General features: G+C 41.6%; 2 protein-coding genes across 2 annotated transcripts; both read right to left on the bottom strand.

Moving 5' to 3' along the window:
• Window positions 1-2,488: 2,488 nt before the first annotated feature.
• Window positions 2,489-3,810, bottom strand: LOC308314987 (neuropeptides B/W receptor type 2-like; the record flags this gene model as incomplete). Its single annotated transcript, XM_080762811.1, has 2 exons — window positions 2,489-2,728; window positions 3,415-3,810. Coding segments are annotated over 2 exons (636 nt in total), but the record flags the coding sequence as incomplete, so codon positions are not given.
• Window positions 3,811-11,282: 7,472 nt separating this feature from the next.
• On the bottom strand, window positions 11,283-13,056 carry LOC308315338 (neuropeptides B/W receptor type 2-like; the record flags this gene model as incomplete). Its single annotated transcript, XM_080763277.1, has 2 exons — window positions 12,209-13,056; window positions 11,283-11,522 (listed from the first exon to the last, which is right to left on the bottom strand). Exons 1-2 carry the CDS (start codon window positions 12,968-12,970, stop codon window positions 11,283-11,285), a joined length of 1,002 nt encoding a protein of 333 aa, XP_080619403.1. The 5' UTR covers window positions 12,971-13,056.
• Between the last annotated feature and the right edge of the window lie 1,480 nt (window positions 13,057-14,536).

Here is a 14,536-nt window from a genome sequence, read left to right as displayed (position 1 = left end):
CCACCACCGTGTATATGTATGTGAGGGTGAGAAGACTGTATAGGGAACTTTATGCCAGTGTTACGGCTGACAGTTTCTGCACCAAGAATAAGACAAATCCCTGTTTACATAATAATGTAACATTATAACGTATTGCAGATTATGATTTAAGTGATTCCGACTCCACACATTTCACACACTGTCAGCTGTGAAATTTTGTATGTAACAGGTCAATAGTTTAATTTCTTTTTTCTTTTCTTTTTTGTTTTGAAATGCATGCGGTCACTAGTACTTCCTAGTTGAAATCTTTATACAGACTCTATGAAATCTGCAACTCCAATATGATTGTTTTCTTGAAAATAACTTTGAACTCGCCACATATTATATCTCTCATATTCCAATGATAGAATATTATGGTGACATGAATGACTTGCCATATACCGTACATCATAATGAATATACACAATGAATATACTTTCATACAATTCATAGTCTATATTCTACAGTAAACTATATTCACACAATAGTACAAAGCAGGACAATTGGTCTCATCAAAGTCAGAGCCACGTAGGCTACTACTGTACAGTACACATGCACACGTGAACAGGCACGACAGCACATGCAGAAATGTTTTGTAGTTAGTATTATGTACATGGTTTTACCATTAAACCACCAGACACTGCATTATCCTTGTCTCTACATCTGATCCTTTTTTTCCTCTTTTCTATTCTGCATTGCAATGTGTTTTTTCTTCATTTTACTTCAATGTCCAAGTCTTTGTAAACCTTTTTTATTTGCAAGTGCAATACAAATGAAGGTCAATATTATTATCATACATTTTGCCACCGCCACTTTTATTTACTGTCTGTCTGTCTGTCTGTCTGTCTGTCAGTAACATGGTGCTCACATTGTGCACGACTTGTGCCAAACTGTCTGGATTCAGTCTGCCTACTTCAATACCACCATACAAACAGTAGGTGGCGACGTAAGCTCACAAATAAATATATTTATATTAATATATATATTGTGACAAGTATTTACAATAGCCCTCCTGTCCCAGTCCCATGCATGTTGATCGTGACAAATTCACTACAGTTCTGTTGTCATGGTAGAGAGGATTGCTTTCTAGTATGCAATATGTTACATGTTACATTTTGCATGACTACATGTGTTATCTGTTATCTGCAGGGCCTAATGTGTATTTCATTACCTAGTTGTATCAGTAATGTGCAATCAAATTCAAAAGTTTTCAACTCATTTTTGTGGAATTTCAAGGTATAAAATGTTCATAACTAGTTGTTTTTATTTAATTTTGGTTTGTTTTGCTTAAAAAAGAATCCAACCATGTGATCTGAATATAATTATTTGATGTAATTCACGGATTGCAGCAACCATTGTTAATGTGTGACTAGCCTATAATCCTATAAACACTGCTGTAGTCAATTTATTTCTGTCACAATAACCATAACATGGGAAGAAAAAAGAAATGAAGAACGCAGGCAGTTCTTGCATGACATAAATCCGCTTAGAACCCCTAAGGTACACAGTACAATTCCAATGTTAATTTGTCCATTCGATCATTCCTCATGCTGCGTTCACACGGGCACTCGGGCAGATGCAAAGACTATAGTCTACCGTTTTGTCAATGGAAGCCAGCGATATGAAGATACAAAGATGCAAAGTACATCCGATGTTTGTAGCTGCTGCAAAAGCTACAACAGCTACAAAGCTACAAAAAGGTTGAGCTGGTTTCAACTCCAGCAAAGCTACAAATACACTGTGTGTAGCTTTGTATCTTTGTATCTTTTGCATCTGCCAGTGTGAACGCAGCATGACTCCCAGAGTGATCAAATTTACATTTTGGCTTCTAGTTTGAAAACAATCACACCCGTGTGAGTGAGGGGCGCTCTTGTCATCATACATCATCACATTCCGGCCAATCACATTTGGCGTCCTCAGTTTACTGTTGTCACTTTTTGAGTGGTGCAACCACTCCAAGGAACAGCAATGTCCGTGTTCACCTATGTGACTATGAGCACTAGTATGACTATGAGTACCAGTAGGGGCGCTGTTGTGCCAGAAACACACAGAGAGAGAGATAGTGCTGCACTGTTGCCTGCTAATGAAAGAGAGAGAGAGAGAATGAGAGAGAGGGGGGGCGGGAGAGGGGAGTTGCACCACTCAGGTCACACGGTGTGATTTTATCCTCGAGGCCAATCCGTCTGATCACTTGTGGCGTCCTCACTTTTCTGTCCTCACTTTTTATCCTCAATACGTACATTGCTCAGTCAATCGAATCATCACCATGGGGTACACACAAACACACAAAGCTGGCCATATAGGAGGGGCTGACGCCCCTTAACAAACAAACAAACAAACAAACAAAAACTGTCTGAGGTGCAGGCAGCCTGCATGGCCCATCCAGGCCCGTCTGCCTTCCATCTTCAGTATCTAGGCCTATATAGTGTCAACAGGTCTTTGTGGCTGCAGTGCATGTTCATCAGTCCATTCACGCCGGTCTGCATTCGAGCATCTTCTTGAAGGCTTTCCTGAAGCTGTCGTCCAGGAAGGCGTAGAGGAACGGGTTGAGGCAGGAGTTGGCGTAGCTCAGGCTGGTGATGAAGTAGGAGATGCCGATGAGGAGCGGCGTGGTGCGCAGGTCCGTGGTCAGCGCCACGATGGTGCTGAGGTGGAACGGCGTCCAGCAGAACAGGCACACGGCCAGCACGATGAACACCATCACGGTCACCTTCAGTGCATCATGGGAAAAACCTTGTCAAATGTCTGACGTCGAAATAAATTAAAAAAGGTCTTCTGAAAGAATATATATAATTATGTTAAAATAGCAGACCTACAAGCTCGTAGTGCGCCACTCGGTGGCGCGCTATGAGCTTGTAGATCTGCTGTTTTTCAATAGTTAAAACACCAAAAGGGGTTCCCGTACAGAATGGGTTAAGGAAAAGTATAAATACTACAATATAGAAATACGTTACAAGTAAAAGTCCAGAATTGAAAATGTATAAGCCGATACAAAGTACTCTAGAATGTCCCATTTCAAGTTTTCTAACTTTTGAAAATAGCAGATCTACAAGCTCTAGTGTGTCACATTACAACGTATACTGTGCATGAGCTTGTAGATCTGCTATTTTCAAATGGGCAAAATGTATACTGAAGTGGTTAATGTATGTTTTGTAATAATAATACAAATATACAAATTACTATAGTAACTAAAGTTTTCAAATCATTGTAGTGGAGCAGGTTAAAAGGACAATAATTGCCTCTGAGATGTAGTGGAGTAGAAGTAAAAGTAGCCTATACTCCCTATAGTATTGCATTATGGGAAATACTATATAGTAATGTAGGCCTACACATATAAGAATTTAAGTACAGCACTTAAGTCGAGTACATGTACTTAGTTACTTTACACATGGTCACCTTCTTCTTGGCCTTGTCCAGCGCCTTGCCGTTGCTGTTGAGGTTCATGTTCCTCAGCTTGTAGAGCATCATGGTGTACAGGATGCAGATCGTGGACACGGGGATGGCGAAGCCCAGGATGAGAGTGTAGATCCGGCTGGCTTTGAACCACGTGCTCTCGGGGCTGGGGAAGCTCAGCACGCAGCTCTTCCTCTCCGTGTCGTCCGGGCTGATGTAGACGCCGGCGAACACGGTGAAGGGCATGACGATGAGGATGACCAGCGCCCACACGCACAGGGACACGATCTTGGCCGCCCTGTAGGTGCGGTAGGGCATGCGCTTGGAGCGCACCGTGGCCAACACGACCAGGTAGCGGTCCACGCTCATGACCGTGAGGAAATAGATGCTGGAGAAGTGTGTGTGTGTGTGTGTGTGTGTGTGTGTGTGTGTGTGTGTGTGTGTGCGTGCGTGCGTACGTGCGTGCGTTTGTGTGATGACACAAGCTTGTTTACTATTCACTCTCAAGTTGTTTTGTATTCTTGGATTTGCATTTGCATTAGTCATTTGTGTTTGTATTGGCGGCAGTGGCTCAGGGGTAGAGTTGGCTGGATGGCAACCACAAGGTTGCTAGTTCGAACCAGGGCTCCCCCAGAGTTAGTCGAAGTGTCTTTAAGCAAGACACTGAACTCCTAATTTCTCCTGATGTGCTGGTTGGTTGGTGCCTTGCATGGTTTCCGCCGCCATCTGGCCTATTCATATAGTTTTAGGTGAGATAGAGAAAACAGAGAGATGTGTTTGGATGAGCGGTGAAACGCTTACCACCACGGCGTGACGTCATGTTGTAGTTTTCGAGTTCCCGGTGGTCAACGTATCACCTAAAACTGTATGAATAGTCCTTAAGTAAATATGTCATATTTTTGGAACAGTTCTTTGCCCTCTGAAGTGCCAATAATCACAGCGACACTGAAATACAATTCATTCCATCATCAATAAGACAATCAAAAAACACAACATGTCAATATGTCTTGATGTAAAGCTTTACAACTTAAGTCACAAACCTGTTGTCACCCACACGCTACAACAAGTCTCCCAACCGGGGGTCTGCACGGACGGAAGCAAACCATGCTTGTGAGCCATTGCAGACTCACACCATGCGAATATAATATAGCTGTCACGTTTTCTGCTGTGTTTTCTAGTGTTCCTTGTTCCTAGTTTGGGTTAGTGTTTTACTGTTCTGTTGTGCTCCTTTATTTTGTAGTATATTGTGTCCTGGTTTCCTTTGTGGTTACTGTTACCTGTCTTGTCTCACCTGTGATTATTAGTTTACTCCACCTGTGTCCTGTTAGTCACTTAGCCAATCCCTTTCTTGATTTTGAGTTATGTTCACCTGTGCCCTGTGTATTTATACTCAGTTTTTTGTCAGATCATTGTTTGTATGTCACTAGTGTTATAGCTCCTAGTACTTTGACTCCCAGTGTTCCAGTGATACTCCTTGTGTTCTCCTCGTGTTGGATTTTGGTTAATAATCCACTGCTCTGCCTCTCTGCCTTTGTCCTGCGTTTGGGTCTTAACCCTCTTCACATCGTGACAATAGCACCAGAAATGATGGAACTAAACTCCAAAATCTATCAAAAATTAGAAAACAATAAACTTATGAAACCAACAAATTGCATAATAATTACAACATGACAGCAGTAATAATATTTGTCCAAGTAGGCCTACAGTACTCGTAATTATTGTCCAACACTGAATATAGGGTGACACATGCATGTTTACTATTCACTCTCTAGATGATTTTGCATTCAGTGTGTGTGTGGTGTGCGTGTCTCTGTCTCTGTCTCTATCTCAGAGACAGATAGACAGAGAGAGAGAAACCACAGGGGAAATGGTCTGAAACTGGAATCTGCAGCATTGATCCTATTCACTACGTACAAAATGTAACTCAGAGGTTGCAATAAATAATACATGTATTGTACACTCACATTTATACAGTGTTGTACAGTGTTGTGTCTGTTTAGAATTGAGTTTTTGCAAGTGGATGTCCATTAACCAAGAAGACATTGAATTACTCATTTATATGATGTTTTTGCATACTAGTATTGTGGAATACGAGACTGCTCGCCCCAATTCCAACTCGCCTCAAACGGCAAAGAACGGTCGCCCCGACCGGCAACAACAGTCGCCCCAAAGCCCGGCGAAGTCACTCCCAAAAGTCCGGAAAAGTCGCCCCCGAAAGTCCGGACAAGTCGCCCTGTAAAACTGTTGTATTTTCGAGGTAACAGCAGAGCGAGAGAGAGAGAGAGAGAGAGAGATTTGTCGAGCGAGCCGTCGAAATTCCGGGGCGACCGTTCTTCACTTTTCGCGGGGGCGAGTTGGAAAAGGGGCGAGCGTACCGTTACATGTATTCCATCAGTAATGTTTTCGATGAATTGAGTAGCCTACAAAAGTACCCCAATGGAAACAATCCAATAGGCGTTCTTGGAGTCATCGTTTTAGCAGACCTTGTATTGTACTTCCATGCATGTGCGTGTCCATGCACATAGTTAATAAACTATTTAATCAATCAGTAATCAATGTTCACGCCCCTCTATCTGTCTTGCTCACTCACACAAACACGCACGCACATGCGCCACGCACGCACACAGTTAGAAGACAGATTCAATTCCACATGGACTAACAGTGTCCCCTGGTGCCCATGAAATGAAATCACACTGATCTCACCATGAGTCTTTATGTGTGAACTACAGTAAACTGGCCACTTGGGGGTGCTATTGCTCTTACAATATTATATTTTATTTGTCACATTTTAAAATCAAGTTCATACCGTGTAAGTTGTAACTGTGTTGTAGAGACACTATTGCAGTATACACAAACTGTATCAGTTTGTTTTTGGTCTGAATGATCTGGATTCTGAACTTAATTAATTTATTGAAAGTATTGTATTAGGAATAACCCCTTAATAACAATAACAAGGTGGACCCTCTTGTAAACAAGTGTAATTCTTTATTGGGTCGTCCACTCACAGTTAACAGTCTTTATATTGAGTTGTACTTGAAATGTACTGTAATTCTGCAAACTGTTAATAAATATTTCAATCAATAAAAAAAAAATAAGATTCAGTATATCGTTTTCGAGAGGGTCCTATAAGGACAGCAGTTATAACATTTTTTATATTTTGTATTTCTTGAGATTATTTTGTTTAAAATATAAAGTAGTATTATAGTTTCATAATTTGGTTGACTCTGGTTATAGGTTAATTGCGGAATTGTCACGGAAGTCGTGGATATACACGGCTTACTAAAAAAAAGGTCCTTGATATTGTCCAAGGGGGCTGCACCGTGACAGATCCCATCTTGTTGCTCACACGTTACAATTCTGGAAATTCCTGGAATAGTGGAATACAACAGGAAAAAAGGTTTCAGCACCACGGAGAGCGCTCTCCGCACTGACAAGGTGCAGCGGTATAAAGCGGACAGATAGACTGATGATCCACAAACAGCATTTTTGCAAGTTGGAACACTGAGGACTCCCTTAGCAATCTCTTCTTTAAAAAAGACCCTGATTGACAGGAGTTGAGTGGGGAAGTATTTTGCTATAGGTCCCTGTTGTATAGTGGTCAGATAGAACGTTTTGCCTTTTCATATAGCTCATGATCGTCGCCTGCATGCTGGAGGGTCATGGGGTGAAAGCCTCAAACATGAGAGAGGTCTCGCGCATACTAATTAATCTTTGGGACAGCTGGTTGATTATGTCCAGATTGGCATTGAAAATAACTCTGAAATAGCTTTCTGCATTGGATAGTCGCTCATCTTCACACAGCTCGTCAAAATGACGTTTCTTTCTTCTTTTACTCTTGTATTTTCTAAGGTATTCTGAGCTCCCCATTTGTCTGCAAGCGTCTGTGCTGTTGTCTTTGCCTCATCAAAAGCATTCCTGTACTCAGACAAGACCTCCAGCAAGTTCGAGGCCTTCTGCATTCACAGTTGCTTCAATGCTTGTAGCCTACTAATGCAGCAGTCGATCTGGTCAGTATAGCCTACAAGTAAGACACGCAAACGCGGGAAGCGAACGCAGCTCGTAAATTGCAATAACAACAATTAGAATAAATTACGTCCTTTATTTTTGTTTTGAGGGGATGTGCACTGTGTCAACTCCTCTAGCCTGTGCTACAGTAAAATACTGAGCTTCTGAGAGTGTACAAAATTAGTGTATTTCATGGTTACATGTGCACACTCGAGTTAGAATTGTATAAATTAACACTAAATGAACATGGCATTTTTTGTGTACAGTTCAAAAGCAGAGGTTCAGTCATATATGTGCATTTTTGGATTTGGATTATGCCAAACCAACCATGGGTGACTCTGATGTAATGCAGTAGTCTTATTGCACTGCCTCTAGCTGCATGTACTGTGCAGTGTCACCCCATGAGGTTCTGTATGCATTTGAATATCTTCATATAGGTTGAGTAATAGTGGTTCCCAAAGGAGCTCAATCTGGGAACATATATTGGTGCAAAAACATGTTTCACTTAAGAAAAAGTATCAATACTTTTTCTAGTCAACGGGAGTGCATGTATGTATACTAGAAATATAGATTTCTATATTTTTAACTGGGATGTTCTCTCATATGTGATATGGAGCCAGATGTTAGCCTACTCGGGAAATATAACTGTATATCTTAACATTCGTATAATATACCATCTAACATCATTATACCATACCATATTATATTATATAATCTTATGCTATTAAATGTATTACTACTACTTGTATTTGCCTGTATCTCCCTCTCTGTCTCTCCTTCTCTCTTTCTTCCCCCGACACAGTCGAGGCAGATGGCCGCCCACCCTGAGTCTGGGTCTGTTTGATGTTTTCTTCCAGTTAAGGGGGAAATTGCTTGCTCAGTTTTGGATCTCTGTTGGGTATTGTAATAATAAACAAAATCTACAAAGTAACAGGTTTTCAAATAGTGGAGTAGTAGAATAGTTGATCTGAGATGTAGTGTAGTAAAAGTATTGGAAATTGGAAAGGCCTCACACTCCTTTCGATCTAGCATACAACATTGATGCATGCTAGATGTAAGCAAGATGTATAGTGTCATGGCCGCCCAAATGCATTTCAGTCACATGGTTTGATTTGGACTACAAGCTGTTGTATGGCTTTCGGCTGTGTTTCGACTGCCCCCCTCCCCCCCATACAACACAAATGTTGTGTCAAACCATGTGACTCCCATTGGAAATGCATTGGGGCAAGATGTATCACACCCTTTGTATACAACAAGCATACACCAGTCTGTTGTAAAGGTGTGAGTGAGGCCAAACAGTACACTCCAGCAAAGTAAAAGAACCTCAAAATGTTACTTAAGTATACTGAGTACTTGAGTAAATGTACTTATATACTTTCCACCACCGTGTATATGTATGTGAGGGTGAGAAGACTGTATAGGGAACTTTATGCCAGTGTTACGGCTGACAGTTTCTGCACCAAGAATAAGACAAATCCCTGTTTACATAATAATGTAACATTATAACGTATTGCAGATTATGATTTAAGTGATTCCGACTCCACACATTTCACACACTGTCAGCTGTGAAATTTTGTATGTAACAGGTCAATAGTTTAATTTCTTTTTTCTTTTCTTTTTTGTTTTGAAATGCATGCGGTCACTAGTACTTCCTAGTTGAAATCTTTATACAGACTCTATGAAATCTGCAACTCCAATATGATTGTTTTCTTGAAAATAACTTTGAACTCGCCACATATTATATCTCTCATATTCCAATGATAGAATATTATGGTGACATGAATGACTTGCCATATACCGTACATCATAATGAATATACACAATGAATATACTTTCATACAATTCATAGTCTATATTCTACAGTAAACTATATTCACACAATAGTACAAAGCAGGACAATTGGTCTCATCAAAGTCAGAGCCACGTAGGCTACTACTGTACAGTACACATGCACACGTGAACAGGCACGACAGCACATGCAGAAATGTTTTGTAGTTAGTATTATGTACATGGTTTTACCATTAAACCACCAGACACTGCATTATCCTTGTCTCTACATCTGATCCTTTTTTTCCTCTTTTCTATTCTGCATTGCAATGTGTTTTTTCTTCATTTTACTTCAATGTCCAAGTCTTTGTAAACCTTTTTTATTTGCAAGTGCAATACAAATGAAGGTCAATATTATTATCATACATTTTGCCACCGCCACTTTTATTTACTGTCTGTCTGTCTGTCTGTCTGTCTGTCAGTAACATGGTGCTCACATTGTGCACGACTTGTGCCAAACTGTCTGGATTCAGTCTGCCTACTTCAATACCACCATACAAACAGTAGGTGGCGACGTAAGCTCACAAATAAATATATTTATATTAATATATATATTGTGACAAGTATTTACAATAGCCCTCCTGTCCCAGTCCCATGCATGTTGATCGTGACAAATTCACTACAGTTCTGTTGTCATGGTAGAGAGGATTGCTTTCTAGTATGCAATATGTTACATGTTACATTTTGCATGACTACATGTGTTATCTGTTATCTGCAGGGCCTAATGTGTATTTCATTACCTAGTTGTATCAGTAATGTGCAATCAAATTCAAAAGTTTTCAACTCATTTTTGTGGAATTTCAAGGTATAAAATGTTCATAACTAGTTGTTTTTATTTAATTTTGGTTTGTTTTGCTTAAAAAAGAATCCAACCATGTGATCTGAATATAATTATTTGATGTAATTCACGGATTGCAGCAACCATTGTTAATGTGTGACTAGCCTATAATCCTATAAACACTGCTGTAGTCAATTTATTTCTGTCACAATAACCATAACATGGGAAGAAAAAAGAAATGAAGAACGCAGGCAGTTCTTGCATGACATAAATCCGCTTAGAACCCCTAAGGTACACAGTACAATTCCAATGTTAATTTGTCCATTCGATCATTCCTCATGCTGCGTTCACACGGGCACTCGGGCAGATGCAAAGACTATAGTCTACCGTTTTGTCAATGGAAGCCAGCGATATGAAGATACAAAGATGCAAAGTACATCCGATGTTTGTAGCTGCTGCAAAAGCTACAACAGCTACAAAGCTACAAAAAGGTTGAGCTGGTTTCAACTCCAGCAAAGCTACAAATACACTGTGTGTAGCTTTGTATCTTTGTATCTTTTGCATCTGCCAGTGTGAACGCAGCATGACTCCCAGAGTGATCAAATTTACATTTTGGCTTCTAGTTTGAAAACAATCACACCCGTGTGAGTGAGGGGCGCTCTTGTCATCATACATCATCACATTCCGGCCAATCACATTTGGCGTCCTCAGTTTACTGTTGTCACTTTTTGAGTGGTGCAACCACTCCAAGGAACAGCAATGTCCGTGTTCACCTATGTGACTATGAGCACTAGTATGACTATGAGTACCAGTAGGGGCGCTGTTGTGCCAGAAACACACAGAGAGAGAGATAGTGCTGCACTGTTGCCTGCTAATGAAAGAGAGAGAGAGAGAATGAGAGAGAGGGGGGGCGGGAGAGGGGAGTTGCACCACTCAGGTCACACGGTGTGATTTTATCCTCGAGGCCAATCCGTCTGATCACTTGTGGCGTCCTCACTTTTCTGTCCTCACTTTTTATCCTCAATACGTACATTGCTCAGTCAATCGAATCATCACCATGGGGTACACACAAACACACAAAGCTGGCCATATAGGAGGGGCTGACGCCCCTTAACAAACAAACAAACAAACAAACAAAAACTGTCTGAGGTGCAGGCAGCCTGCATGGCCCATCCAGGCCCGTCTGCCTTCCATCTTCAGTATCTAGGCCTATATAGTGTCAACAGGTCTTTGTGGCTGCAGTGCATGTTCATCAGTCCATTCACGCCGGTCTGCATTCGAGCATCTTCTTGAAGGCTTTCCTGAAGCTGTCGTCCAGGAAGGCGTAGAGGAACGGGTTGAGGCAGGAGTTGGCGTAGCTCAGGCTGGTGATGAAGTAGGAGATGCCGATGAGGAGCGGCGTGGTGCGCAGGTCCGTGGTCAGCGCCACGATGGTGCTGAGGTGGAACGGCGTCCAGCAGAACAGGCACACGGCCAGCACGATGAACACCATCACGGTCACCTTCAGTGCATCATGGGAAAAACCTTGTCAAATGTCTGACGTCGAAATAAATTAAAAAAGGTCTTCTGAAAGAATATATATAATTATGTTAAAATAGCAGACCTACAAGCTCGTAGTGCGCCACTCGGTGGCGCGCTATGAGCTTGTAGATCTGCTGTTTTTCAATAGTTAAAACACCAAAAGGGGTTCCCGTACAGAATGGGTTAAGGAAAAGTATAAATACTACAATATAGAAATACGTTACAAGTAAAAGTCCAGAATTGAAAATGTATAAGCCGATACAAAGTACTCTAGAATGTCCCATTTCAAGTTTTCTAACTTTTGAAAATAGCAGATCTACAAGCTCTAGTGTGTCACATTACAACGTATACTGTGCATGAGCTTGTAGATCTGCTATTTTCAAATGGGCAAAATGTATACTGAAGTGGTTAATGTATGTTTTGTAATAATAATACAAATATACAAATTACTATAGTAACTAAAGTTTTCAAATCATTGTAGTGGAGCAGGTTAAAAGGACAATAATTGCCTCTGAGATGTAGTGGAGTAGAAGTAAAAGTAGCCTATACTCCCTATAGTATTGCATTATGGGAAATACTATATAGTAATGTAGGCCTACACATATAAGAATTTAAGTACAGCACTTAAGTCGAGTACATGTACTTAGTTACTTTACACATGGTCACCTTCTTCTTGGCCTTGTCCAGCGCCTTGCCGTTGCTGTTGAGGTTCATGTTCCTCAGCTTGTAGAGCATCATGGTGTACAGGATGCAGATCGTGGACACGGGGATGGCGAAGCCCAGGATGAGAGTGTAGATCCGGCTGGCTTTGAACCACGTGCTCTCGGGGCTGGGGAAGCTCAGCACGCAGCTCTTCCTCTCCGTGTCGTCCGGGCTGATGTAGACGCCGGCGAACACGGTGAAGGGCATGACGATGAGGATGACCAGCGCCCACACGCACAGGGACACGATCTTGGCCGCCCTGTAGGTGCGGTAGGGCATGCGCTTGGAGCGCACCGTGGCCAACACGACCAGGTAGCGGTCCACGCTCATGACCGTGAGGAAATAGATGCTGGAGAAGATGTTGTAGTGGTCTATGCTGAGGATGATTTTACACAGGACATCCCCAAAGGGCCAGTAATTGAGCAAGTGCTCGGCGATGTTTATTGGCAGCACCAAGGTGAACAAATCGTCCGCTATGGCCAAGTTCAGGATGAACATGTTCGTCACCGTTTTCATCTTGGGCGCCTTGAGGATGACATAGATCACAGCGGTGTTGCCCGTCAGTCCCGCGGCGCAGATGACCGAGTAGATGACCGGTAGAATGACGTACAGGTCCGCGTAAAAGTAAAACTCTGGTGGCGGGATGCAGTTCGGGTCTGTGCGGTTAAAGTCCACGGAGTCGTTGCACACCGGCGGAGAGCCAGCGGGGATGGACACGTTTTCCATGTTAGCCTATATCTGTTCCGCAGACTTCCAGTAGCCTAGTAATCAGCACTTCACAGAGTCCTTAGCAGACGGGGTTAGACGTTATGGTTCAACATGGGTTGTCATGCTGTGACTGACAGGAGTAGCCTACGGCGTATGCATCCTCATTAGTCTCCATTTGTTTTTGTTTTTCAGTTCCTCTACCGCCTCTCGTCTCGCTCTCTCACTCTCCCGTTGTTTTCCAGGAATGTTTATGTCTAAAGTAGAACTGAGAGTCATCTAGGGACGCAGGTGCTTGGTTTGAAGGCATTCTGAGCCTTCACGCTGGATGGTGAGAGACGGTGCCACCGTTTTACGCACGGGTTGCGCATCACACAGTCTATGAAGAAGCAGAGAGATGGGGCAAAATTAATGAAAAATAAACTTTCTGACTGAGATGGAGTGCGTTTTCAAGTCAAGGCTGTATTTTATTTTTATTTTTTTATTATTAAAAGTCAATGGTTTATAATTGGAGATAGGGCGCAAACCTCAAACGCACAATGAAACTCTATATTGCATATCAATTTGAAATCGAATTGCCTCTTTAATTAAATACAAAAACACACTCATGTCCACAAATGGGTACGGCTATGTATTTGTAGGCTACACATAGATAATATTTAAAGAATCACGATTTCTCTATTAAAACTTGAACTTAATATGACTCCTTTACATCGAGTTTACATTAACATCATTAAACGTTGTCTCTAGAGGGGGATAACTATATAGGCCTATATATGGAGGGACAAAGATACTTGCATGACAGATACAAAGAACATGCTGGTGTCTTTCTTGTCCTTACTTACCGCGCTCGAAATGTGCTCTTCTTCTTTCATCCTCTCCCCAGCTTTCTGTCAGTCTCCTCTTCGTGGAACGAGAAGTCGAGAACTACTGCGGCTGACGTCATCCCACCCTGGAAGTGCGCTTAAACGTGTGTGTGCATGTGTCACTGTGTGTGTGTGTGTGTGTGTGTGTGTGTGTGTGTGTGTGTGTGTGTGTGTGTGTGTGTGTGTGTGTGTGTGTGTGTGTGTGTGTGTGTGTGTACTCCAAACTGGGTAGCCTATATACTTTTGGTTCATATTCAACATATTTAAAAAATGAACATATTTAAAAATGTTTAAGTATAATTTTCATTATAATATATAAAATATAATAAGACCAGCTGAGACCGGCTATATGGACATCATGGCTCGGCAAGGCTTACATTTTGAAGATAACGATTTCTAAAAAATCTAAAATCAAAAAAATGACATATAAGTTTATAACTGATAAAAAAATTGCCTGCATGCCTGCCAGTGCCATCATCGGTGGATAGTTTTGGTCATTTCAAACAACATTTCAAACCTTTTATTTTTATGCAAGAACAATGGCTTCTATTTCAGCATGGTAACTTTCCGGGAAGAGAGACGCTGCAGTTCCAACATAGAATCTCCATTGATGATGCCATTGGTAGGCAGGTTTCTGCCCCCTCCCACAGCCCACCAATGACATACAGAGCGAAATTGTGGCATCTTAATAATGAGCATTAGTGAGGCTAAAGAAAGATAC

This window comes from Protomyctophum bolini, assembly GCF_963924005.1.
Source record: "Protomyctophum bolini genome assembly, chromosome: 5".
Classification (NCBI taxonomy): Eukaryota; Metazoa; Chordata; class Actinopteri; order Myctophiformes; family Myctophidae; genus Protomyctophum; species Protomyctophum bolini.
Note: the sequence above shows the minus strand (reverse complement) of the source record. Positions and strands in the feature narration are given on the sequence as shown.